Genomic DNA, 24,658 nt, shown 5'->3' on the forward strand with positions numbered 1-24,658 from the left:
TAAAATATAGAAAAAAATCTTGTCTATGTGTTTTGAGTCGGATGTTTTAATGGTTCACCTTCTCACAGTCCCAGAAATTTCAACCAAAGGTTTTGCAGTTTGACCGTAACCATAGACGACGCATCCCTACACCGCTTACCTTCTGCAAAGAAACATACAGTATTTGATGAAGTCTAAAGCCCTTCTGAGTCCAATTGTAGGCTCAACTGTATGTGTGTGTGTATTTATTTACCCTGAGTAAAACCTTCAAAAGGTGTGTATTTGCTGCGGGGAAACTACATACTTCATTTAACAATCCAGGGATTTACTTCCACAGTTAAAGGAAACGTATCATCGCCCCAATTAAAATCATGACCTACATCATATTTTTGTCAAATTTTGCAAAAAGCAGAAACAACTTAACCAAATATTTCGTTTAGTTTTTTTTTCCCGTTTTCTGAAAAACATGTATCAAAATTAATTGATACATGCGGCTTGTGTTGTAAAATTAACTTTTTTTTAAATGAACTGATGCAAAGTTGTGCTTGATATTTTTTTAAACTCAGTACGATGAATATTATTTGTCTTTCTAGCAACAGCAAAAGCTTTTCATGTCGCAAGGAGTCAAGATACTGTGATTTCACTTCAAATTGCAACTTACTGCTTTAAGAATTTACAGAAAATGACTATTACTCTTAGTTTCAGATTTAGCATTGAGCGCACACCTGCGTTTTATTTTCCATCTTACTGCACGAAAGTGCTCAGTTTCAACCTAGTGACACCATTTCCACCTGTGGTGGTCTGATTCCGCAGGTCTTGTGCCGCGTTCCATTTACCTCGGAAATCGGAACTGGGAACTGGGAATGGCAGCCATCTTGGAATGGTAACTCGGGGGTGGTGAAGCTTCTCCCACTTTCCCAGTAGGAAATCCCACTTCGAGGGGCGTTCCAGTTGAAAATTCCGACTGGGAACTGGGAAATTCCGACTTCCGAGGACAAATGGAACGCGGCATTAGGCCACATCTTCTTGACTGACGTGCGGTCAGGGGTCAGGGGGGGTCACAAGTAAAAAAATAAATAATTATAACATCAAATTTATACTAATATTTGTCCACTGAACTTTATGTATGACTAATTTCGAACATTTATTATAGTCAAAATCGCTGAATTTGCCTATTTCCTGTTCAAATAGGGGGCTGAAACCTGAGGTGAGGCAGCAGCGAGAAGAGCCTCAACTCTGATTGCGCAATCCATCACTAACTGTGCTGATACGTGCGATTGGCCCGTGCTGGTTGCCGTATCTATGCATGTCGCCAATATAAAGTTTGCAGTTTATTTGACCTGATTTTACACAGTCCGGCTAATGTTTTTAACCATTAAAGTTTAATGTTTGTTAGTGACATACCGTATTTAGTTTCGCTGATGGGAAATAAAACCGCAGCTAAAAAGGCACAGGGTGAGGCAGACAATACTCTGCCTCACCTGAAGGGGGCGAACGTGAGTCAACGCCGTTCGCTCACGTACTAAAATAAGGAGGACTTTTACAACAAAGTAACGGAGGATTTTGTGGCGAAGGACAGGCGCATGGACTTCATTTACAAATAAAAGTAAGACCAAAAAAACACTTCCAATCTTATAAAAAAGAGTTTAGACTAAGAAAAATACAATAGAATATTTAAAAAATAAATTTTGGCCTTAAATAAAATATTCTTTGTTTTTCTTTTCATGCTTTTTGTTGAGCAATCTGTATTAAATTGATTAAAGTATCAGAATTAAACGTTTTAAAGACAACTGAATATTTCACTAAAGGTCAAAATTTAAATCTGTGGTTTTGTACATCAGTCTATACTCTCATTTATGTTGTATGAATTATAGAATTGCGACGGCCAACACATGGAGGGTGTAGAGCAAATGCACGTTTTTCTTACCTTTACGTATCTGTAATATGTACCGTGTGTTTTTTTTGTGAAGAATGCTGATGAGATATGAAATAACCAGTAGCCAATTGAATAAGCTTCCCTTTTTGGAAGGAGTCAGTGCCTCACCAACCATGAACCTCACTGCACGTCACTGACTGACAGGCACCACCAGCCAATCAGAGCCAAATATATTTATATGTTTCGCTCATCACAACTTAAGCCTCGTCCAGGTCTCCTCCCCCTCCTGACCAAGTTGGGCTTTTATGGCTCCGGGATCTGGCACAGAGGGCAGCGAGCTGTAAACAGGCTTCGGACGTGTCCTCACCACATTTCTCTCATGTCTTCTGTTATGACACAAGGAATCAAAACCAAATAAATCTTAAATGCCGCACTGAAATGCCTAAACAGCTCCCTGATAAAAAAAAGTATCTGCTGCTTCGCAAACAGGTATACTGTACTTCTAAATGTCAGTTTTGCCCCAACTGTAGGCAATTGGTATTGGCAATCTTTGCATAGAGCATAGAGCATAGATGACATTTATTGACATGGGAGCCAAAAGAAAGGGCAGAAACATTCACTCAGGAGCTGGGTAGGACAGAAAAACAGAGAGGACTCTGATTATGTTGTTCAGGAAAGAGCACAACTTGTAAAAAAAAAAAAAAAAAAAAAAGAAAAAAGGAGGACGAGAGTGAATGGGGGAGAGAAAGTCAAGTGCTGGGCGACTGAGAATGATGAGAAAGCCGCAGAGGAATCCCGAGGATGAGGTTACACACATGCCCCGAGTGATTAGGAGGCTTTGGCTGCTCTGCTCGTATGAACTGTGACTTTGACCGCTTGCGCCCTCTTCAACATCCACCCAGCTATTTATTCTACCCCCCGCACCACAATAACAGGAATATGAGCTCAACCCGTCATTGAGCGGCAAGATGTGTGAAACCCAGAATACCCGTCAGCCTCTACGGCTGCCCGCTCGGCACTTTTCTGCTTCACTTTTGACTTTTGTTTTGTCTTCTTTATCAAAAATAAATGCTGACTTAGAAAATAAGTGTGGAAGTGGACAAAAGGTTATTTTTAATGGCTTTGGTGAGATTAGATTTAGCATCCAAATGTGTGACAAGAATGAATAAATCACATTTAAGGACAGGAGTGAGGGTTTTGAATAACTGGGTGTCCTTGGACATTTCACTTGCACACCACTTGTTCTCATCTTTGAACATTTCATAACGATGCTTGGACCATTTGATGATGCAAAATGCTGCAAAAGCTCAAACAGATCTTTATTTTATCATTAAGGTGTTGACATGTCTACACACTCCACATGCCTTGATGCAATCATTGCTTACTTATTTCAATTATTATCTTATTTAGGTCACTGTTTACACAGCGGTTTCTCTTTCAGAGCGTTAACAGTTCAAGTACCTCTTGGTTTAATTGTTTCTGTTGTGGAGGACTCCACTCACGAGGATACGGCACTAAATCACAGCAATTAAACATTCATCTCTGACAGTTCTACACCATATGCATGCATCTATAATATATAATAGAGTTTATTGCCATAGTTACTGCAACAATTATGATTTTATTGATGTTAAAGGTAACATGAGGTTTTCATTTGTCTCAGTATGCTTAAGTTAAAGATAGGATAAGCAATTCCACACAATTTGTCCCATTTAGTGAATATTTCCTCCCCATCCGAAAGCTGCCCATCTTGTGAATATACCCCCTATATACATATACATATATACACAGTATATATATATATATATATATATATATATATATATATATATATATATATATATATATATATATATATATATATTTTAAAAAAAAATTAAAAAGCAAGCAAAATCCCAAAAGGCATGACTCCAGCCTATCACAGACAGGAATATTTGTCTTATTTCTGGTTAAAATGTCTCATTTTTAGTCAAAAAAACTCATTACACTTAAAACAAGAGTCATTACCAGAAAGATAACTTGTTATTTGACAATTTTCACCTGTTTCGAGTAAATTTTCACTTGAAATAGGTCAAATAAATCTGCCAGTGGGACAAGATTTATCTTCTCATTACAAGCAAAAAAAATCTTTTTCCACTGGCAGATTTTTATAATTATTTTAAGTGAAAATCTACTTGAAACAGGTGAAAATTGTTGTTTTTTCTTGTTTTAAGTGTAATGAGAAAAATTAGACATTTTAACTAGAAATAAATATTCTTGTTAAGATTTTGAGTTTTTGCAGTGTGAAATCGCTTCCTCTACCTTTAAAAGTAATTGCATCCTCCAGTGAGATCTGCCAAAATGACTGCATTCGTAGAAAGCAGCTCAACTCATAGCTATTCATGCAGCGCTCTGTTTTCATTTTGTTTACGTGTGTTTGTCTTTCCAGTAACTTGCATGAACAGTTCCTGGTTTCCGTCAGTGTTTCTTCTATTATCAGAAAGCTGGTTTTATGTTGCCTGTGGGGGAGCTTCCTTGAGTGCGCACAAGCATACTTGGCATAAAGCTCTTTCTCATTCTGATTCTCTCCAACATGGAGAAGCTGTGGTGGGTCCTCACCTGGCAGAACGGGTCGCAGGCCGAACGGTCCCCTGCTGGGGGAGATGCCTCTGACGACGCAGTCAAACAGAAAGCTGATCTGCTCACTCTCTGCTGATGCCAGCAGAAACACACCGGCCCCTGTAGGAGATGAACCTCTGTTAGTGTCTTAAATACTGTTATCTTTACAGTCAGTTAGATCACTTGCTTGTCTTCTTATATGCTTTCGAAATAAGAAATATCCGCGAGGATGCCCTAAAGACACAACCGTGAGAGAGTAAGTTTGTGTTTTGGAGCAAAAAGAACATGTTTACTATATCAGTTACAGAAAATTCCCAATGTTCTCAAAACTACAACATTTTGAGAAATAGCAGACTAATAGCAGGCTAAATTGGAAAAAAAAGGAGGATGATTTCACAAAACTTAAGTCTTTGTTACTTCTTCTCAGAACTACTACATGTTCATGTTTGGAAGAGGTGGTGCAGACGTGGCTGCCAGGAAAAATGCTAACTAGGCCGGTGTTGAAAAAATTGATTTCCCAATTCTAAAATCGATTCTCATATCAATTCCTAAAAATCGATTCATATGTCTAAAGATCAATTCTTTTTATTTTTTTTTATTTATTTATGTTTTTTTTTTTTCATCATTACAACTTTTGGTTATTTTTTTGTTTATCCCCAAAAAAGGAATGTTTTTTTGGACACGAGAATAACTGGTGCCATGTTTTTGCCTTTAAATATGTTTAAAGGTATGAAAACATTAAAGTGTTAGGTTATAATTGCATAAATTGTCTATATTTCATTACTTTATATACTGTCTTGGGGTTACATTTGCAAAAAATGCTAAAAACCAAATGCTCAAAAATTAAAAACCAAAATAGACCGAAAATGGAACAAATAAAAACGGAATGTGGGAAAAAATAAAACTGATTTCATCCGTTTCTGTTTCCTCCCTGGATCTGTTTGGTAATTCTGACCCACAATGTTTCTGTTTCAGTTCTATCAGCATTCTGGGAGCTGATTGGTCCTTACAGCATCATTAGCTGCAATACTTGCTGTTTAATCTCAATATAATACTAGTATTCATATTTTACATAACTACAGTCATATAATTTATGCAACAGCTCAAAAAACAGTTTTAAATAACACTAACCCAAATCAATATCGGAATCGAATCGAATCAAATCTTGATAATCGATTCTGAATCTTAAGAATCGGAATCGAATCGATTCTTGACATTTGAATCGATCCCCAGCCCTAATGCTAACTCGCCTTCAGGAAGTATTTAAGCTGTTGTCTTGCTGCTTCCACGTTTGACTATAAATGGGAACAAAAAAATTGTTTAGTTTGTCTTTCAATTCCGTCTCGAGACACAACATGGTAAAGGTCAGAGGTCTTGCCCTGCAGACGTGTCTAGAGCGTCCTCTGACAATACAGCTGCTTATCCGTTACAAGGCGTCAACAATAAAGGGTCGTTGTGTCACCCCCGAGACCACCCATGTAAAGGACATTCCCAACACCGCCCATGCCACGCAGAAAGTCAACAGCCTTCAGCCCCTGCACCACTTGAAACTGAAGATGTACCAACTGCTAAGTGTTTTACAAAGTGTTTTACGGGTCCGATGAAGAGGCGTTCATGCAAATAAGCATCCCAACCTTAGAATCACCTTTATTTGAATTCGATCTACAACTACACTTCAATAGTTTGGCGGCAGACGACAGAAACATCAGGTGTTCCGGTGCAAAAAATAACCACAAAGCAAAACAAAGAACAGGTGGCAGAGTTTGTTTCGCTTACGGCCTCCTGTGTAGAACAAAAACCACTCAAGTGGATCCTACTGGTCTCTGATCCGGGAAGCCATCAAACACAGACACTGCAAATGCATCAAATCTGATTCAGTCAGCGTAAACTTGTGTAAACTTGAATCTTGCAGACACCTGAGAGTCAAGGCTTGTCTTTTTTCTTTCTTTTAAAACAACAACAAAAAAAAACAAAGCAAGGCCAGCCAAGCAGAAGATATTACAGAAATTGGATTTCTGGCTTTAATTTACTAGTGATATTTATGGATTCACTCTGATTTTACAGATAAAAGATGTACTTTTGATGAAGGTCATGTTAAGTTATAACTCACAAAAGAGCCTCGTGCGAGTTAGTTTGGCGGTATTCAGTATTCTTGTCTGCTCCGTTTTGTACAAGGTCTCCTAGACATCGGTATCTGACCCTCCAATCACAAACAAGCATCCTCACCGTCGTTCTAGAGTTGTGCATTGATTTGAAAACATCTTTTAAATTACTGCGGTAGGCTGAGGCCGCTATAGGAGTTAACCGGCAGCTTTGAAGCGGCTTGACCGCTGGGAAGTTGCACGGTAGACACAGGACTCTCAAACACGGGGGCACGTGTTAAATCATACAGAATTTCTCGGGATGTGTTCTAGTCTGTACTTGTGCTATTGTGTGTTTGGAAAACGTCAATCGCAAGCTAGTCAAGTACGGTCGAAATCCCCGCATGTGTTCATGCTCATCAGGGAGGCATCCAGCTGAGATTTGACACGGCAAAGACTCCCAGGATGCATTTCTCATCAATGAGCGGAAGTAAAAACAGGGGAGGAAGCTTCAAAGAATGAGTAAAGAAGAAAGTTAGAACTTCACATTTGTGGTAATCAAGCTAGATGGAGCCCGATTGGAAAAAGATCCTCAGATGTTTTTTAGAGGTTTTTCTTTTATCTGTCTATAAAACTTTAATTATAACGTAGTTAAGAAACAGGAGTGGGTTAAGCAAGCGGCTCATATACTGAGGCTACAGTCCTCCTGCAGCGGTCGCAGGTTCCAATCCCGGCCTTGCACATTTGCTGCACGTCATCCCCATTATCTCTCTCTACCCCCTTTCTTGTCTGCAACTTGAATAAAGTTCCACTAGAGCCCAAAAAATCTATAAAAAAAGAAACAGGAGCACTAAAAAGCAAACGCATCTCACAAATTAACAGGAATCCACACTTGACACAGGGGTCCACGGTCCAACATGAGTCACAGTGTGTTTTAAGCTTTTTATGTTCAACTAAATTTAAGACATTTTTGAATATGTGTTATCCTTAGGGCTGGGGATCGATTCAATCGATTCGATTCCGATTCTTAAGATTCAGAATCGGTATCAAGATTTGATTCGATCCGATTCGATTCCGATATTGATTTGGGTTAGTGTTATTAAAACAGTTTTTTGAGCTGTTGCATGAATTATATGACTGTAGTTCTGCAACATATTACTACTAGTATTATATTGAGATTAAACAGCAAGTATTAGCAGCTAATGATGCTGTAAGGACCAATCAGCTCCCAGAATGCTGATAGAACTGCTTTCAGAAACATCGTGGGTCAGAATTACCAAACAGATCCAGGGAGGAAACAGAGACGGATGAAATCGGTTTTATTTTTTCCCACATTCCATTTTTATTTGTTCCATTTTCTGTCTATTTTGGTTTTTCATTTTTGAGAATTTGGTTTTTAGCATTTTTTGCAAATGTAACCCAAAGACAGTATATAACGTAATGAAATATGGACAATTTATGCAAATATAACACTTTAATGTTTTCATACCTTTAAACATATTTAAAGGCAAAAACATGGCACCAGTTATTCTCGTGTCCAACAAAACATTCCTTTTTTGGGGATAAACAAAAAAATAACCAAAAGTTGTAATGTAATGATGAAAAAAAAAATACATAAATAAATAAAAGGAAAAAAAAATTTTAAAAATCGATCTTCAGACATATGAATCGATTTTTAGTAATTAATATGAGAATCGATTTAGAATTGGGAAATCAATTTTTTCAACACAGGCCTAGTTAAGATGTTTCAGTCATGATGTAATGATGAAAAAAAAAATAATACATAAATAAATAAAAGAAAAGAAAAAATAAAAAATCCCCCCACCCCCCCCCCCCCCCCCAAAGGAAAAAAAAAAAAAAAATTGATCTTTAGACATATGAATCGATTTTTAGGAATTAATATGAGAATCGATTTAGAATTGGGAAATCATTTTTTTCAACACAGGCCTAGTTATCCTGTTAGCTGAGGTGAAGAACACACTCACTCCAACAGCAAAAGGATCAAACGCATCCTCCAGAGAACATTCTCCCGGGTTGTGTTTGAGAAGTATGAAGTACCCAACATTACAAGTCTAAACTTAGTGTACTCGGTATTCAGAGAAGGCCTTCAAATTAGTACCCATCTCTCTGAACTTGTACTCTCAGAGCTCTGAGGGCTTTAATGTATACCGAACTGGAGCTATGTTGAGTCTCCTCGTCTCCCAGGAGACGAGTCCGTGAGCCACGGCAACATAAAGGGATGACATAAGACCGTCTCTCTCCTTTGTCTTGTCTTATCTCGCATCACCTGCAAGTTGGTGCTGCCAGTTTCCGTAGGAAACGGCACAATAAAATAATAAATAAGTATTTCTTCTGTTTTTTCAAACCCACAGCAGCCTCATAAAACATCAGCATGAGCACCTGAGATGTGTTTTTCTCATCAATCCTGACCAGAGCCAGAGCAGATTTGTGACTGTTTTAAAACTTAACATTTAGAGCTAAACTGCTTTGTGTAAACTAAAAGCACTGTCATTAAAATACTTGTCACTTAATCATCTTAAATTCAATTTTAATTAAAAAAAATATTGATAAGTTCCACTTTATAATCAATTATTTTGTATTATACATGAAATACCAATTTCCACAGCTCATTACTTATTAACATTCTGACCATTTTCACACTTTATAATTTATTCACAATGCCCAAGCCTCAAGCAAAGTGTCCAAATCAGGAGATTAATAAATACAGCAGCAGCTTCTCCAGTCCCGACATCTGAGGAGCAGTAATCTGTACTTGTTTGTAATTCTTACTTGATTAATTACTTAAAATGCAACACAAACATTATAATCTACACGCGTTTATCTTCTTTTCTGGTTTAGATGTTTGTCATGTTTTCAATGTCAAATATTCTTACCATCTCTGAGAGACACTGCGCTGTGACATAAGTGTTTTAATCCTGATCAGTTTAAGAAAATACATTAACCCTCCGGGACACCTAGGCGCATTTTACGCGCTTTTCACTTTTCATTTTTGGATAATTTTGGCTGAGTTCATCCATATGGCATGAATTTTGGTGAGATTGTGTATTTTTATATGATCTTTATATTTCCAGCTCAGTTCCTACAGTAAGTCTAAAATACACTCTGTAAAATACAATTGTTACACTCTGACCCCTTAGCGCAAAAAACGCGCCATTGAAACCCATTCAAACTTCAATTTTTGATCTTGCTTCCATTAAAGCATAATAAATGCATTTTATTATATCTAGGTGTCAATCTGGTCTTTTGCCTTGGAATTGATCATATTTACTACTCTGAACCAGATTACCTCATTTTTACCATATTTGGCATATGGAGAAAAAACATGCTATTTCCACTGGATGGCACCGTCACAATTCACCCCTCCCCCTCCCTTAATGTGTGTGTGTGTGTGTGTATGTTTGCATGTACAGTTAGTATATGTGTGTGTGTGTATGTGTGTGTGTATGTGTGTGTGTGCGTGTTTGTGTGTGTGTGGTGTGTGTGTGTGTGTGTGACCTTATGACATTATGAGCAAAGGCTTTCAAGTGCCACTGTTTTCATTCATTCACATGGTTTTTGTGCAGAAGTTCAAAGCCCCTATAAGATTATTTTGTATAAATGCACACCACACACACCTACACAAGAGGTCCATAAACACAAATAAATCCAAACATGGGGCATTTTGAATCACATGAAAGGTGCAGCCATAGAGAGAATCATGCTTTTTGTTGAGTCGTTTACACAGCTGCGACTGCAGCCAAAGTTTATAAAAATGCAACCTGTGGAACTAGTCATTTCTTATTTGGCAAGATGGAGAGAGCCTATTGAGTGCACAACGCTTTGGACATAGCGATGGAGTCTGATTCTGATCGCGGGCAAGAGGAATCTGACACAGAGAACACAGATACTACAGACGAGGAACCGGTGTCTGAATCGTCTTCTGAGAGCTTTGATGTGTCCTCTGACAGTGAGGAAGATGAGACTTCCAGAAGTGGGGAAATTCAGTGGCAGTGAAATTTGCTTTCATCCTTTGGACCACCGTGGATCCCTCATGGCAACGGGGAAAAAGTTAGCGGAGGAGGCTGTTCATTGAGGAGCTGGGGAAGACTCTTGTAGCTCCACAAATGGCAAGGAGACGCCACCTCCCCGCACACCAGCTGCTGCGGCTTTGGTGTTGGTGCTGAACTCAAAGGAGACCCAGGTCCAAGCTCAAGTGCACAAGCCCATCCCCACACACCACCCAGAGGAGGAGGCAGTGTGTTTTGAGCACCAGCAACAAACTCCTACGTGTACTCCACCTGCAGAAAGTGCGACAGTCCCATCTGCAAGGAGCACTACCAAATTGTTTGCAGCTCCTGCCTCACCTGAACTGACTCACACACACTCACACTCACACACACACACACGCACACACACACACACACACACGCACACGCGCACACACACACACACACACACACACACACACACACACACACACACACACGCGCACACGCACACGCACACGCACACACACACGCACGCGCACACACAGTCTCTTTCTCTCTGTCACAATTTTGTTGCTGTTATTGAATGTTATTTAGTCAGTTTTGATGTTCCTGGCTCACTGTTCCTGGTTCATTGTTCATTGTTTCACTTCTGGGTAAAAAAGTATGTGTTATAGCTACCTTTTGAAATGCATAAAAAATAATAATGCATGAAGATCAATGTTGCTGCTCTGTGTTCCCTGTGTTGTTCATCTAAAAACATGGCATCATGACAAAAACCTGGCATTTAAAGGGTTAAATCTTTAAAAAATAATGAATATTTGATATTAATACTTAGGTCAGATATTGGGTGAAACAAATTAGCTCAATAAAAGTGGAATATAATATTAATGTATAATATGTTTTATAGCTACCTTATGAAAAGCGCATTTTTTTGCGCTAAGGGGTCAAAGTGTGAGTATTTGACACTGCACAAAAAATAATAATGCATGAAAATCAATATTGCTACTCATCATTGACATATCCCAGGCTGTAATAACCCAAACAAAAAAATCTACTTTGCATGTAGTATATTGAAAAATAATTCAATTTTTCTGTTTTTTTTCATCTAAAAACATGGTGGCATCGTGACAAAAACCTGGCATTTAAAGGGTTAAATCTTTAAAAAATCATGAATATTTGATATCAATACTTAGGTCAGATATTGGTGAAAGAAATTAGCTCAATTAAAGTAGAATATAATATTAATGTATAATATGTTTTATAGCTACCTTATGAAAAGCGAGTTTTCTGCGCGAAGGGGTCAGAGTGTAACTATTTGATACTGCACAAAAAATAATAATGCATGAAAATCAATGTTGCTACTCATCATTGACATATCCCAGGCTGTAATAACCCAAAACAAAAAAATCTACTTTGCATGTAGTATATTGAAAATAATTCAATTTTTCTGGTTTTTTCATCTAAAAACATGGTGGCATCGTGACAAAAACCTGGCATTTAAAGGGTTAAATCTTTAAAAAATCATGAATATTTGATATCAATACTTAGGTCAGATATTGGTGAAAGAAATTAGCTCAATTAAAGTAGAATATAATATTAATGTATAATATGTTTTATAGCTACCTTACGAAAAGCGCGTTTTCTGCGCGAAGGGGTCAGAGTGTAACTATTTGACACTGCACAAAAAATAATAATGCATGAAAATCAATGTTGCTACTCATCATTGACATATCCCAGGCTGTAATAACCCAAAACAAAAAAATCTACTTTGCATGTAGTATATTGAAAATAATTCAATTTTTCAGTTTTTTTCATCTAAAAACATGGTGGCATTGTGACAAAAAACCTGGCATTTAAAGGGTTAAATCTTTAAAATATCATTAATATTTGATATCAACACTTAGGTCAGATATTGGTGAAAGAAATTAGCTCAATTAAAGTGGAATATAATATTAATGTATAATATGTTTTATAGCTACCTTATGAAAAGCGCGTTTTCTGCGCGAAGGGGTCAGAGTGTAACTATTTGACACTGCACAAAAAATAATAATGCATGAAAATCAATGTTGCTACTCATCATTGACATATCCCAGGCTGTAATAACTCAAAACAAAAAAATCTACTTTGCATGTAGTATATTGAAAATAATTAAATTTTTCTGTTTTTTTTCATCTAAAAACATGGTGGCATCGTGACAAAAACCTGGCATTTAAAGGGTTAAATCTTTAAAATATCATTAATATTTGATATCAACACTTAGGGTCAGATATTGGTGAAAGAAATGAGCTCAATTAAAGTGGAATATAATATTAATGTATAATATGTTTTATAGCTACCTTATGAAAAGCGCGTTTTCTGCGCGAAGGGGTCAGAGTGTAACAATTATTAAAGGTGTCCCGGAGGGTTAAATAATCCTCCATCTGTTATTTCAGCACTAACCTTTTTGAATATGTATGAACTAGGGGTGTAACAATATAACGTGCCACGAAAATTTAAGATACAAAAACGCCACGATAAGTGTCGTGGAGGGTGACAAACTGTATCGCGATATTGGATTATTAATATTAATCTATTGTGTTGACTAGTAACGCGCAGTGTATTGGTGCCGACCGCGCCTCGACCGGCGGACCAAAATCTTCCTCCGCTCAGAAGAAACTAGTACCGTTTTGGTCCCGATCACGGGACTCTTGCAGGTTTTGAGCTCTGAACTTTTACTAATGTAAGGCTGGTGTAGAGTTAAGCCTTACCTTATTAAATTAAACCTTTTGGGGTCGTGAGTAGAATAAACACAGGGACAACTTCTGCTGAGTTCCAGTGTACTTTAATGTCCGCTCAACAGCGTAGGATTTTAGAACATCAACACAGCACCTAGTGCCGTACTGTGGCGTATCACTCCGCCCAATCTAAAACATATTAACAACTACAGATAAACTGACTAGTGTCATTATAGTCCCCTGATTTACATCAGAATATAAAGAATATATTTATAAAATAATGAATCCTGAATTACCAAAATAACCTTCTTAACAAAAATAAATCTCCTCTTACACTTATAAGGTGAGCATGAATCAACTTTTTTATGATGTAAAATTTTATGTATTTATTTACTTGTATTTATTTATTTAATTTTAGTTGTTAAATTTCTGGAAAAGAAAAAAGTCAAATCCCTACATGAGAGAAACTATTCAGTTTGTGGCAAAATATTTGTACTTGTATGAAACTGAAGATGCATAATGCAAACCTGACATTTACTTTTAGTTCAGTTTGTGGAAAATGGTTGGCCTGGCTTTCTCTTTAAAACTTAAACAAGTTATAAAGCATTACAAACTGGAACAATAGGGCAAATGCACAGTATTGTTTTGTATCTTTCAAATAAAAGACCATTTTTTCCAGTCATATGTTCCTCATTCAAGGTTGTTAAAAAAATACTGCTATAATATCGTATCGTATCGTTATCGTGACCTCAATATCGTGTATCGTACCGTATCATGAGATTAGTGTATCGTTACACCCCTAGTATGAACGCAACATTCACTATTCACTGGACATTTTCTACACGTTTTCAGGAACATAAAAAAAGAACTTGGACAGCTGAACGATTGATTTACAGTAGGTGAAAATGTCCATGAAAATTGTATTAATCTATATTTATATACCATCTCCAATTAAAGCTCCAATCCCCAGCTGTCAACAGGTTAACACCGAACTAGATGGCCTCTAGGGACCAGTTATAGGTACAAAAAGAACAGAAGCACCAATTACAGCCCAAATCTAAGAGCTGGAACTAAAATGGCTCATAAGAAATAAATAAATATTGGCTTCATGTTACTGAATGAAGTGATACATTTCTCAACTGGAGCCAGAAGTCATCAGGAGGATTTCCATTACACTTCTAGGCAAGAAAATAAGGGTGACAATTTTTCTTCTTGCAGGGCGTGGCTCGAGAAACTTAAGCCGTATGTCAATTCAAACTCTGTAAGAAGAGGAGCTCCTCAATTTTTTATTTTTAGCTGATTGCATCCAAATTTGTTAAAGGTCATTTCAACTTACCTTGATGAAAATAGCTGATTGAAGTTTTATTTTTGTAATGTTACTTTTCCATCTTTAGAAACATCTTTTTTTTACTTCTTCTGCAGTGTTTTTTTTTAACTAAAGTTGTTAAACTAAAAACTAAACTAAACAGGACAATCACTTTTTATTATTACCATTCCTAGTTTGAGCTGTCACATATTTGTGACCAAATCTAAAGAGCTTTTTCTTTTCGTTTTTTTATATTTTGTGGTCTTTTCCAAATCATTAAATGAATCAGAACTAGGAATGGGTGATATTTTACCGTTCACGATAAACGTCAAAAAAATTCCCCACGGTAAGAATTTGTCATCTCGCGGTAAAAACAATAAATTCCCGTTGATGATGTTTTTGTGTAAAACTGATTTATGGTTCTGTGTGTTAAATCCACACACAACGTACGTGAAGGAAGGAAGGAAGGAAGGAAGGAAGGAAGGAAGGAAGGAAGGAAGGAAGGAAGGAAGGAAGGAAGGAGCCAGAAAGAAAGAAAGAAAGAAAGAAAGAAAGAAAGAAAGAAAGAAAGAAAGAAAGAGAAAGAAAGAAAGAAAGAAAGAAAGAAAGAAAGAAAGAAAGAAAGAAAGAAAGAAAGAAAGAAAGAAAGAAAAAGAAAGAAAGAAAGAAAAGAAAGAAAGAAAGAAAAGAAAGAAAGAAAGAAAGAAAGAAAGAAAGAAAGAAAGAAAGAAAGAAAGAAAGAAATGAGCTAGAAAGAAAGAAAGAAAGAAAGAACGGCGGATCTGAGAGCGAGGAGCTTGAGTCATTACAGTTTTGCAGTACAGGTGTAACTCATTTAATTGGTTTTTATCAATTCAACTTAATTAGTGTAGTTTAGTAGCATTTAGTATTCTTTTAGAGCAGTGTTTTGGTGGAGTTGAATTGGTATTTTTTTATCGTCATTTTTATCGTTATCGGGATAAATGCAGAAATTATTGTGATACATTTTTTAGTCCATACCACCCATCCCTAATCAGAACTACATATAGATTTCACATAGGTGAGCAAAGCACTTCCTAAGATCTAAATTGAAGACTACAGTTAAAAAATAAAAATAAAAAAAACAGTTGGGGAATAAAAAAACAAAAAAAAACAACTAAAACCCAGCTGCAAAAGAACCGAGTCACAGGCTATTTGATTACAAACGACCATCAAGCCTTTTAGAAATCATGCTGCAGGAACAAAACCTATTGAAAAGGCAGAATTTCTCACGACGCCATCTGCACATGTGGATGCTAAACCCTCTGGCAGGCATAAAACCCATCTGAAGGCTCTTTTTGTCATTTCACAAAACTCCATTGAGTATCTTAACATGTCAGCCTGAGGGAGGCCAGATGCACAACGAGAGAGGAGACCGAGTCCAACCCGCTCACCAAAACGTGCTCGCGCCGACACTGGAAGTGGAAGCTCCACGCACAAATTAGCATCAATTTAAACACAGTGAAGAAGAATGAGCTAAATCTGACTAATGTAACCACAATGATGAAGTAAGACAAACCCATGTGCAGCAAAGGCTTGTTGTGTTCCACTGATTATAATAATTTATTAACATTTAAGACAGTTTTACATAATAAGAAAAACACATAAAACCCCACCCTGAAGATATTCCTCTAGTGTGTGATAAATGTTCCTCCAAACAAGTCAATCCTCGAAGGAACCCAGCCAATATGATCAACTTCCTCTGGCTGCTGAACCAAAACATTATTTTCTGCAGACTCTATTTTTCCTGTCACAAAAAAAAAAAAAAAAGACTAATTTTATTCTTGCATTTTGAAAAAAGCAAGGAAAAAAAAAAGGAAAAAAAATCCTCATCTGCTAAAGACTTCTCTTCTGGCTGCTGCACAGCATATTTTAGAGCTAGGATTACAATGAAATTTAGATAATAAAGTCCATGAAGAGATTCAGTGTTAAGCAGAGGAGAAGTGGCTTATTTGGGAGGAAAGAAAAAAAAAAAAAAAAGCTACACTATATAACGGACCCTCACAGCTTGTAAATATATTCAGCTCTTGGGAAAAATATGAAACCACAATGTGCAAAAAATGTAGGACATTTTGAGCTTTGATCCACTCATTGAAAATGTACTCAAAAGACTTCAAAAGTAGTCCATAAAAAGTCTCTAAACTAAACTAAAGAAGAGAGGTGACAACATTTGCAGTTTCACATGGGAGAACACCACATTAGGTGCTTTATAGGCCACAGAAACCTTTCCATAATTATCATTATTATTATTATTATTATCGGACAAAGTTCTCATTCCAATTCTGTGTGCAGGAGTAACTGATTGCGGTTCATAAAACTACTTTTCTAGGATCTTTTTCATCTATTAATTCAGATTAAAAACCTTTCCAAGCATGAGAGGATTCTACTCTGACTGGTGCAGAAACCATAAAGGTTGACTGATTAGCTGAATGTACGATCGCACTGGAGCTCAACATTACAAAAACAAATAATAACTCAAACATTGGTTTAAAAGTCTACCAATAAACTGTTTTTCTCTAAAAACCAAATAAAAGCACAGGTATGGAGCAACAGTCAAGCTGACTCAAGCTGAGTCTTTATACAACGGGGGGAAATCAGCGAGATTCTTCTTTCACGCCCACCTAGCAGCGGGTCGATACATCACTCCAGTGTTATCTTAGTTGGTACAGCACTTTCTTTCTTTTTTTTTTTTAAATCTGAGAAGTGCTTAGTTCGTAGTATGGGGGTGCTCCATCATCATCAGGAAGTGATGACCAGCGGCGGGAGGGGAGCAAATCATTTACAAAGAGCGATCAAGGTTTACAGCATCATTAATACCTGACGAGATAAATGTGCAGAGAGGAAATAATATCAGTAAATGATCATCTCCTGTGAAGTGATGCTTTACTAGCAGAGCGGTCAGCAGATTCACCGACTCAGTCGCAGAAAACGACACCGGTATTATGAATATAACCCTTTTGGAGTTTTTATCAGCAGTTTGGATAAGTGGATTGGATTGGAGCTTTAAGGAACACAAATCAACCCAAATAAAAGAAACATGGCTTAGATCTTAATTTAATGAGCTCCATGCAACCCAGCTTTACACAGGATAATTAATCACATGCTCATATTTTGCTTTTTCGACATATCTCCTGTTTCGTTTGCCAAGTCTAACAGGGATTTTAAACGCTTCCACATCACACAGCCCAGTTTGTCAAATTACTTCTCCAAATGTGCCAAAGTGTGCAGCAACCAAGATGCTAAAAAAAGAAGCCAATTCTGACGAAAAATGATGTTTTGGAAGTTTACCAAAGTTTAAACAAATCCAAATGCAAATCATATTAGAGAGCAATGAAAAATAAACTTACAGTAACCGCATCTTGTCCCTCCTTCGAACACAAATCCATTGGGCACAGGTCCATATCTGCGCAGGTCGGGCAGGTTCCAGTGAGCGATGATGGCGGGAGGGATGTCCCGGGAGAGCGCCAGTAGGTTGTTGCACAAATGGAGAGTTGCAGGTCCGCTCTCCAACTTGGTCCCTGGTAAGACTCCAACGCTGAAACTATGAACTGAGCAAAACAAGAGACATTTTAAGTTGAGCAGCAACTTGAATAAAAACAGGCCTCCAAACTTCACGTCTGATCCAACTACTTTAGTCAAAAGGGGTTCAGAGTGAGGCTCTGCAAAACTAAACCACTGCGTCAATAAAGTCTGCTCAGAAGGCACCCATAGCATTTTCTTTCAAGAAATATTGACAGTTGCTGTGATGAATTGTCCAATTAGGAAAATAAAGTATAAATGGTGTGAAGGCAAATGTCAGTGAACGTAGTATAGACTGAAAATGGGTTAGAAAACAGTCTCGTTACACAGTTATTACTTCAGCTTAGGGCTGGGCGATATATCGAGATTTTAATATATATCGATATATTTTCAAACGCGATATGGTACGAGACAATATCGTTTATATCGATTTAAATTTTTTTTTTTTTTTTTTTTATGATTTTGATATAGCTTATTTTGTGACAAATTGACTTGAATGTTTTATTTGAGATTTGCACAAATGTTTTGTTATTTGCACAACTGTCAACCTCAGTGGAAAAGTCTGCCTGTTACTGTCTACATTGTATTAATTGCACAGTGTATTTTAATTTAATTGTTATGCAGGAAAGGGCTATTTGTTTTATTTTATTCAAGAAGCATTTTTATTCTATATATGCAGGCAGTTTATTTTTATTTCATTTGTTTTATACATTTTGATATTGTGCAGACCTCTGTTAATAAAGGAACCTGTGTGACATTTGGCACGAGGCTTTGTATTAAAACTGACTGTTTTTTTAAGGGTTTGCCTCAGAAAAAAATGAAGCTAACAGAGATGCTATGCTATAATGCTTTGGGGGAAACCCCAATTATGGCACAGAAAAAATATCGATATATATATCGAGTATCGCCATTCAGCTAGAAAATATTGAGATATGACTTTTGGTCCATATCGCCCAGCCCTACTTCAGCTTGGACTTGATTTCATTTACAACTAAAAAGAGAGAAGCAGCTGCTCATGAGAGTGAACTCAGCAGGCAGAGCTCTCATCTTCAGCCAAATACGTTCAATCACAGCGCGTCACAAACATCTGGGCAAATGAGTCTTGGAAGTCTGGTTGCGAATGAGAATCGGATACAAGCACCTAGTTTGTGGTTGGCCCTGAAATCTTGTGCAGATGTGGACTTGGTAGCTGTGGCAGCACGCCGTTTACTTGATGGATGGTGGTCTAGAAGCAATGCATACTGGTTTGAAATACTAAAAACACACAGTGGCGCTTGTGCAGATGCAGCAGCTGGGAGGTCCGTCTATAGCTCTGCCCCAATTAGCTTAGAGTGACAATGACATGCATGAAGTTGAGATGGGCTTTTTTTCTGACCCCCTGCAGATTTTCAGATCTGTTATCTTCCATAGACACGTTTCTATCATCAAAATGGAGCTATGAATACAAAATGAGTCTGTATGAGGAGGCATTCAGAAGAAAAAAAATTGCAACACTGCAATGGAAACACTTTTCACATATCAAGGTCACATGACAAACCAAAGATAATCAGAAACTGCCTCCCTTAGACACGACGTAGCAGGCACAACAAGAGAACTTATTTTGTTGCATATCTCGTCAAAGATTGTGCTCATTGGAGGAAGTATGAGTTAAGGAGGATTAAGACGGACTGATTTTACTATACACCAGGGGTCGGCAACCCAAAATGTTGAAAGAGCCGTATTGGACCAAAAACACAAAAAACAAATATGTCTGGAGCCGCAAAAAATGAAAAGTCTGGTATAAGCCTTAGAATGAAGGCAACACATGCTGCATGTAGGTATATTAGTTATAACTGGGGGAAGATTTTTTTTTCATTATGCACTTCGAGAAAAAAGTTGAAATGTCAAGATTAATATTGAAGTACAATCTTGAGAAAAAAGTCGAAATATCGAGAAAAAAGTCAAAATGTCGAGAAAGTCAATGTAGAGAAAAAAGTCAAAATGTCGAGAAAAAAGTTTAAATGTTGAGAATAAAGTCAAAATGTCGAGAAAAAAGTCAATGTTGAGAAAAAAGTCAATGTTGAGAAAAAAGTCTAAATGTCGAGAAAAAAGTTTAAATGTTGAGAAAAAAGTCAAAATGTCGAGATTAATGTTGAAGTACAATCTCGAGAAAAAAGTCAAAACGTCGAGAAAAAAGTCAAAATTTCGAGAAAAAAGTCAAAATGTCGAGATTAAAAAGGAAAGGAAAAAGGAAGAAAAAAAAGGGAAAAAAAGAAAAAAAAAAAGCAAACAAAGAAGAAAAAAAAGAAAAAAAGAAAAAAAAGAAACAAAAGAGAAAAAAAGGAAAAAAAGAAGAAAAAAAAATAAATAAAAAAAAAAAATAGGTCAAACATTTTTGAAAAAGCTCCAGGAGCCACTAGGGCGGCGCTAAAGAGCCGCATACGGCTCTAGAGCCGCGGGTTGCCGACCCCTGGTCTAAAGCATATAGACTGAAGAGATAAAAGATTAGAAGCAGATCTGATCCCATCTTTTACTTCAGTGATGATGGCATCCCCCCCAGTGGCCAGCCTTGTTCTTAAGTTTGTCTGTTTCTTTGTTTCTGATGCTTCATCTTTGTTTCGTACAAAAAGTTTAATATAGGAAAAAAAAAAAGAAAGCAAATCACTGTAAAGTTTAGAATCCACAGGTCCCCAATCATAATCAATAAATCTCACAGATGGTCCCAGGTAAAAACCTTTGGAGACATCTAGACATTGAGTAAAGATGATTAAGTTCTAGAGGGGCTGCAGAAAGAGGAATTAACCTGCTAAAATTAAAGCAGTTGTGACATCCATCACTATTATTCTTAGAAGGACTTATGGCAAAGAGATCAAACACGACTTTATCGCATAATATGATTTAACATAAGCCTATTAACATTTTAAAATATCGCTTCAAAACACATTCAAGAGCTACAACAACCTTTGATCTATTGCTAGATGGTAAGGAGTGGAAACCTTCTTTAGGGGAGGAAGCAACATTAATCAAAGTGGTTTAGAGTGAGGACGTGTTATGGCAGGAAAATGGGAACTAATGTTCATGCTTTGGGCAACTGACCTCAAAATAAATGCCTATTTTAAGCCTCTGACAAGACAAAAAAAAAGAAAAGTCATTTAACTTAAATGATGCTGTGGATAAGAAACCCACCACACAAGCCAAAGCCACTTTAACTTTGTAAGTGTTCAGAAAGTATATAAAAAGGACTGTTTGTCCAGGTATCTCCTTCCAGTCGGTACTAGTCAACGACTAAATGTCAACAGCTGCAAAGAGAGGAGAGTTAATGACCTCTGCTTCTAACACTTGCTGTAAATATCCAAGTACTGATCCAGTTCTATGGATCGGCTGTAGTTTGTGCAATGGCAGGACATTTGAAGGTCAAATGTAATTGGAGAGTTTCTTCATGTTTTGCACCAAAACTTTATTGGAAAAAGTTTAGGATCTCATAGCAGGGATGCAAAGCATCGGATTCCAATATTTCTGGAAGCTTTTTTGTAATATTGATACCTACAGTATTACGACTTTTATTTCAAGCAGGAAATGTATTATTACTCTTATTGTCTAGAACAGGGGTCGGCAACCCAAAATGTTGAAAGAGCCATATTGGACCAAAAACACAAAAAACTAATATGTCTGGAGCCGCAAAAAAATGAAAAGTCTTGTATAAGCCTTAGAATGAAGGCAAATGGCGAAAGGCGAAATGTTGAGAAAAAAGTCGAAATGTTGAGAAAAAAGTCGAAATGTCGAGAAAAAAGTCGAAATGTCGAGATTAATGTTGAAGTACAATCTCGAAAAGAAAAGTCGAAATGTCGAGAAAAAAAGTCGAAATGTCGAGAAAAAAGTCGAAATGTCGAGATTAATGTTGAAGTACAATCTCGAAAAGAAAAGTCGAAATGTCGAGAAAAAAAGTCGAAATGTCGAGAAAAAAGTCGAAATGTCGAGATTAATGTTGAAGTACAATCTCGAAAAGAAAAGTCGAAATCTCGAGAAAAAGTCGAAATGTCGAGAAAAAAGTCAAGATTTCGAGGAAAAAAGTTGAAATGTCGAGATTAATGTTGCAGTACAATCTCGAAAAGAAAAGTCGAAATGTCGAGAAAAAAGTCAAAATGTCGAGATTAATGTTGCAGTACAATCTCGAAAAGAAAAGTCGAAATCTCGAGAAAAAGTCGAAATGTCGAGAAAAAAGTCAAGATTTCGAGGAAAAAAGTTGAAATGTCGAGATTAATGTTGCAGTACAATCTCGAAAAAAAAAAAGTTGAAATGTCAAGAAAAAACTCGAAATGTTGAGAAAAAAATCGAAATGTCGAAATTAATGTTGCAGTACAATCTCGAGAAAAAAGTCGAAATGTCGAGAAAAAAGTCGAATTGTCGAGATTAAAAAGGAAAGGGAAAAAAGAAGAAAAAAGGAGAAAAAAAGAAGAAGGACAAAAAAGAAGAAAAGATAAAAAAGAAAAAAGGGGAAATAAAAGAAGAAAAAAAGGGAAAAAAGGTCAAACACTTTTGAAAACGCTCCAGGGAGCCATTAGGGCGGCACTAGAGCCGCAGGTTGCCGACCCCTGGTCTAGAATGACTGTTGCAAGAAAAATAAAACGCATCTGAAGACCATGTTTTTATTTATTTTATTTTTTAAATTGCATTGGTGCATGTAGTTAAACCCATTGGAGCATTTTTTTTAAACTCCGCCTCTTGTGTTGCAGAAGAAGTTCTGCGGCAGGCAGCCAAAGACACAGTCAAAAACACCTAAAATACTTGAGCTGCCCCAAACGAGCGGGTGAGATTAATGCGGGCGATGACGAGGAAATCTTGGCCAGCTGCATCACATCATCACTCAGGTTAAGAGAAGATTCATGTGGTGTCACACAAGATGACAAAACCTCTGTGCGTGGTGGCTCAGAGCCCAGACAGGTGCCATTTCTGCAGGCATTGATGCGTTCCCCTCTGCGGTATTAGGCAGTAATACACACACACACACACACACACACACACACACACACACACACAGTCCAGTCATCAAACTCACTCATCGCATATGCAACTCTGCATGTATATTTTGACAAATGCCAAATTGGAAGGAACAACTGCAACATAATTAGTCTTTGGCTGCTGCCACACAATCAGGTCTCCTAACACCGTCATTAGTTACATCTTTGCAATTCAGCTGCCAACTGCTGAACAGTCCAACGCTATTCATAGCCCTTATTTTTTTTCACCGCTCATGCAGCTTATATAATAGGTCCACGCAGTGCACATGCCACCGAGTCTCAGTGCTGCGACGGTGCGGTCAGACATTCCTAAAGCGTGAAGACACCGAAAATCTCAAAGTTTTTACGTGACCAGCCCCGAGCAAAACTTGATTTGACTTATGTCAAATATCCCGAGTAAAACTCAATCAAAGTTGAATGCATTGAACGCTACATGCTTTAGTGAGAAAGGAGGATATTCAGGTTAAAACCAATGTTCGTGCACATCATCACAGATGAGGGCATTGCAACACTACTTTTGTTTTTGCCCCCATACCTCAAGAGTGCAAATCATAGCACTGAGTTTAAAACAATGTTTAAAGTTGAATCACACCTTTGTTCTTTTATCTTCACTTTCATCTTTTATTACACGCAATAAGTTACGTTTTTTTTCATCTCAGCTGGAATTCGGCATCATGCTGGTTTTTTAAATTATCCCTCGTAAACACTTATTTGACCAGTTTAACTATGTGTGTCTGAGTCTGTACTGAAAGGCAGTTAAACAGAGCCCTGATATGATTTGGTCGTGACAAAGATGTAAGTTATTTTAAAACGGGATCATCTTTTCACTGTAAAATCTAGCAAGTAAAGTAAAGCTTATTTATATAGCACTTTTCAGAGGTGAAAAGCCAGAAAGTGCTTAGCAACAGCCACACGTAACAACAAGACAAAAGCATGAAACAGGATAAACATAAAAACAAGTTAAAACATACAGAGCAAACTACCAAGCCCTAGTCTAATTAAAAGCTAAATAAGAGGGTTTTTATCTGCTTTTCGAAGGATTCAACAGAGTCAAGGCAACGTACAGATGCAGGCAACATTTTCCACAACTTAGGGGTCAATGCTGTAAAAGCTTGGTCACCTCTAGTCTGAAAATGAGTGTCTGGCACCACCAGCAGTTTTTGAACAAATGACCTAAGACTATGAAAAGTGGTGTGGAGCTCTAAAAGGTCAGAAACGTAGGCAGGAGCTTGACCGCATAAGACTCTGAAAGTGAGAACTACAATTTTAAATTGATTCTAAAATGGAAGAGTAACCAGTGCAAAGGGATTAGAGCAGGAGTTTATGTTTTAGCCTCTTTCTTGTGTTTGTTAGAATCCTCGCAGCAGCAATCTAGACCACTTATAGACACACAGTCAAGCTCTTGTTTCGTTTAAACAGGTAAAAATGCTATTGCAATAGTGTAAGTGAGATGGAATAAAACCAGGAATAATCATCTACAACTCTGATTTTTTCAATACTTTACAAGGTCTGGCCATTTTTCTAATCTGATCTTTTCTTGAATGACGTTCCAAAGACATAGCAGAGTCAAAACCACCACCA

At 37.2% G+C, this 24,658-nt stretch overlaps 1 protein-coding gene across 1 annotated transcript in view; it reads right to left on the reverse strand.

Annotated features, from left to right (window-relative positions):
• The window catches only part of LOC133420508 (uncharacterized), a 75,866-nt gene that overhangs the window by 43,265 nt on the left and 7,943 nt on the right, over window positions 1-24,658 (reverse strand). The window contains exons 4-5 of the mRNA XM_061710203.1: window positions 17,909-18,109; window positions 4,454-4,573 (exon numbers count right to left, since the gene is read on the reverse strand). Of these exons, the coding sequence (XP_061566187.1) occupies window positions 4,454-4,573; window positions 17,909-18,109 (321 nt within the window). The remainder of the gene's footprint in view (window positions 1-4,453; window positions 4,574-17,908; window positions 18,110-24,658) is intronic.

This window comes from Cololabis saira, chromosome 20 (assembly GCF_033807715.1).
Source record: "Cololabis saira isolate AMF1-May2022 chromosome 20, fColSai1.1, whole genome shotgun sequence".
NCBI lineage: Eukaryota > Metazoa > Chordata > Actinopteri > Beloniformes > Belonidae > Cololabis > Cololabis saira.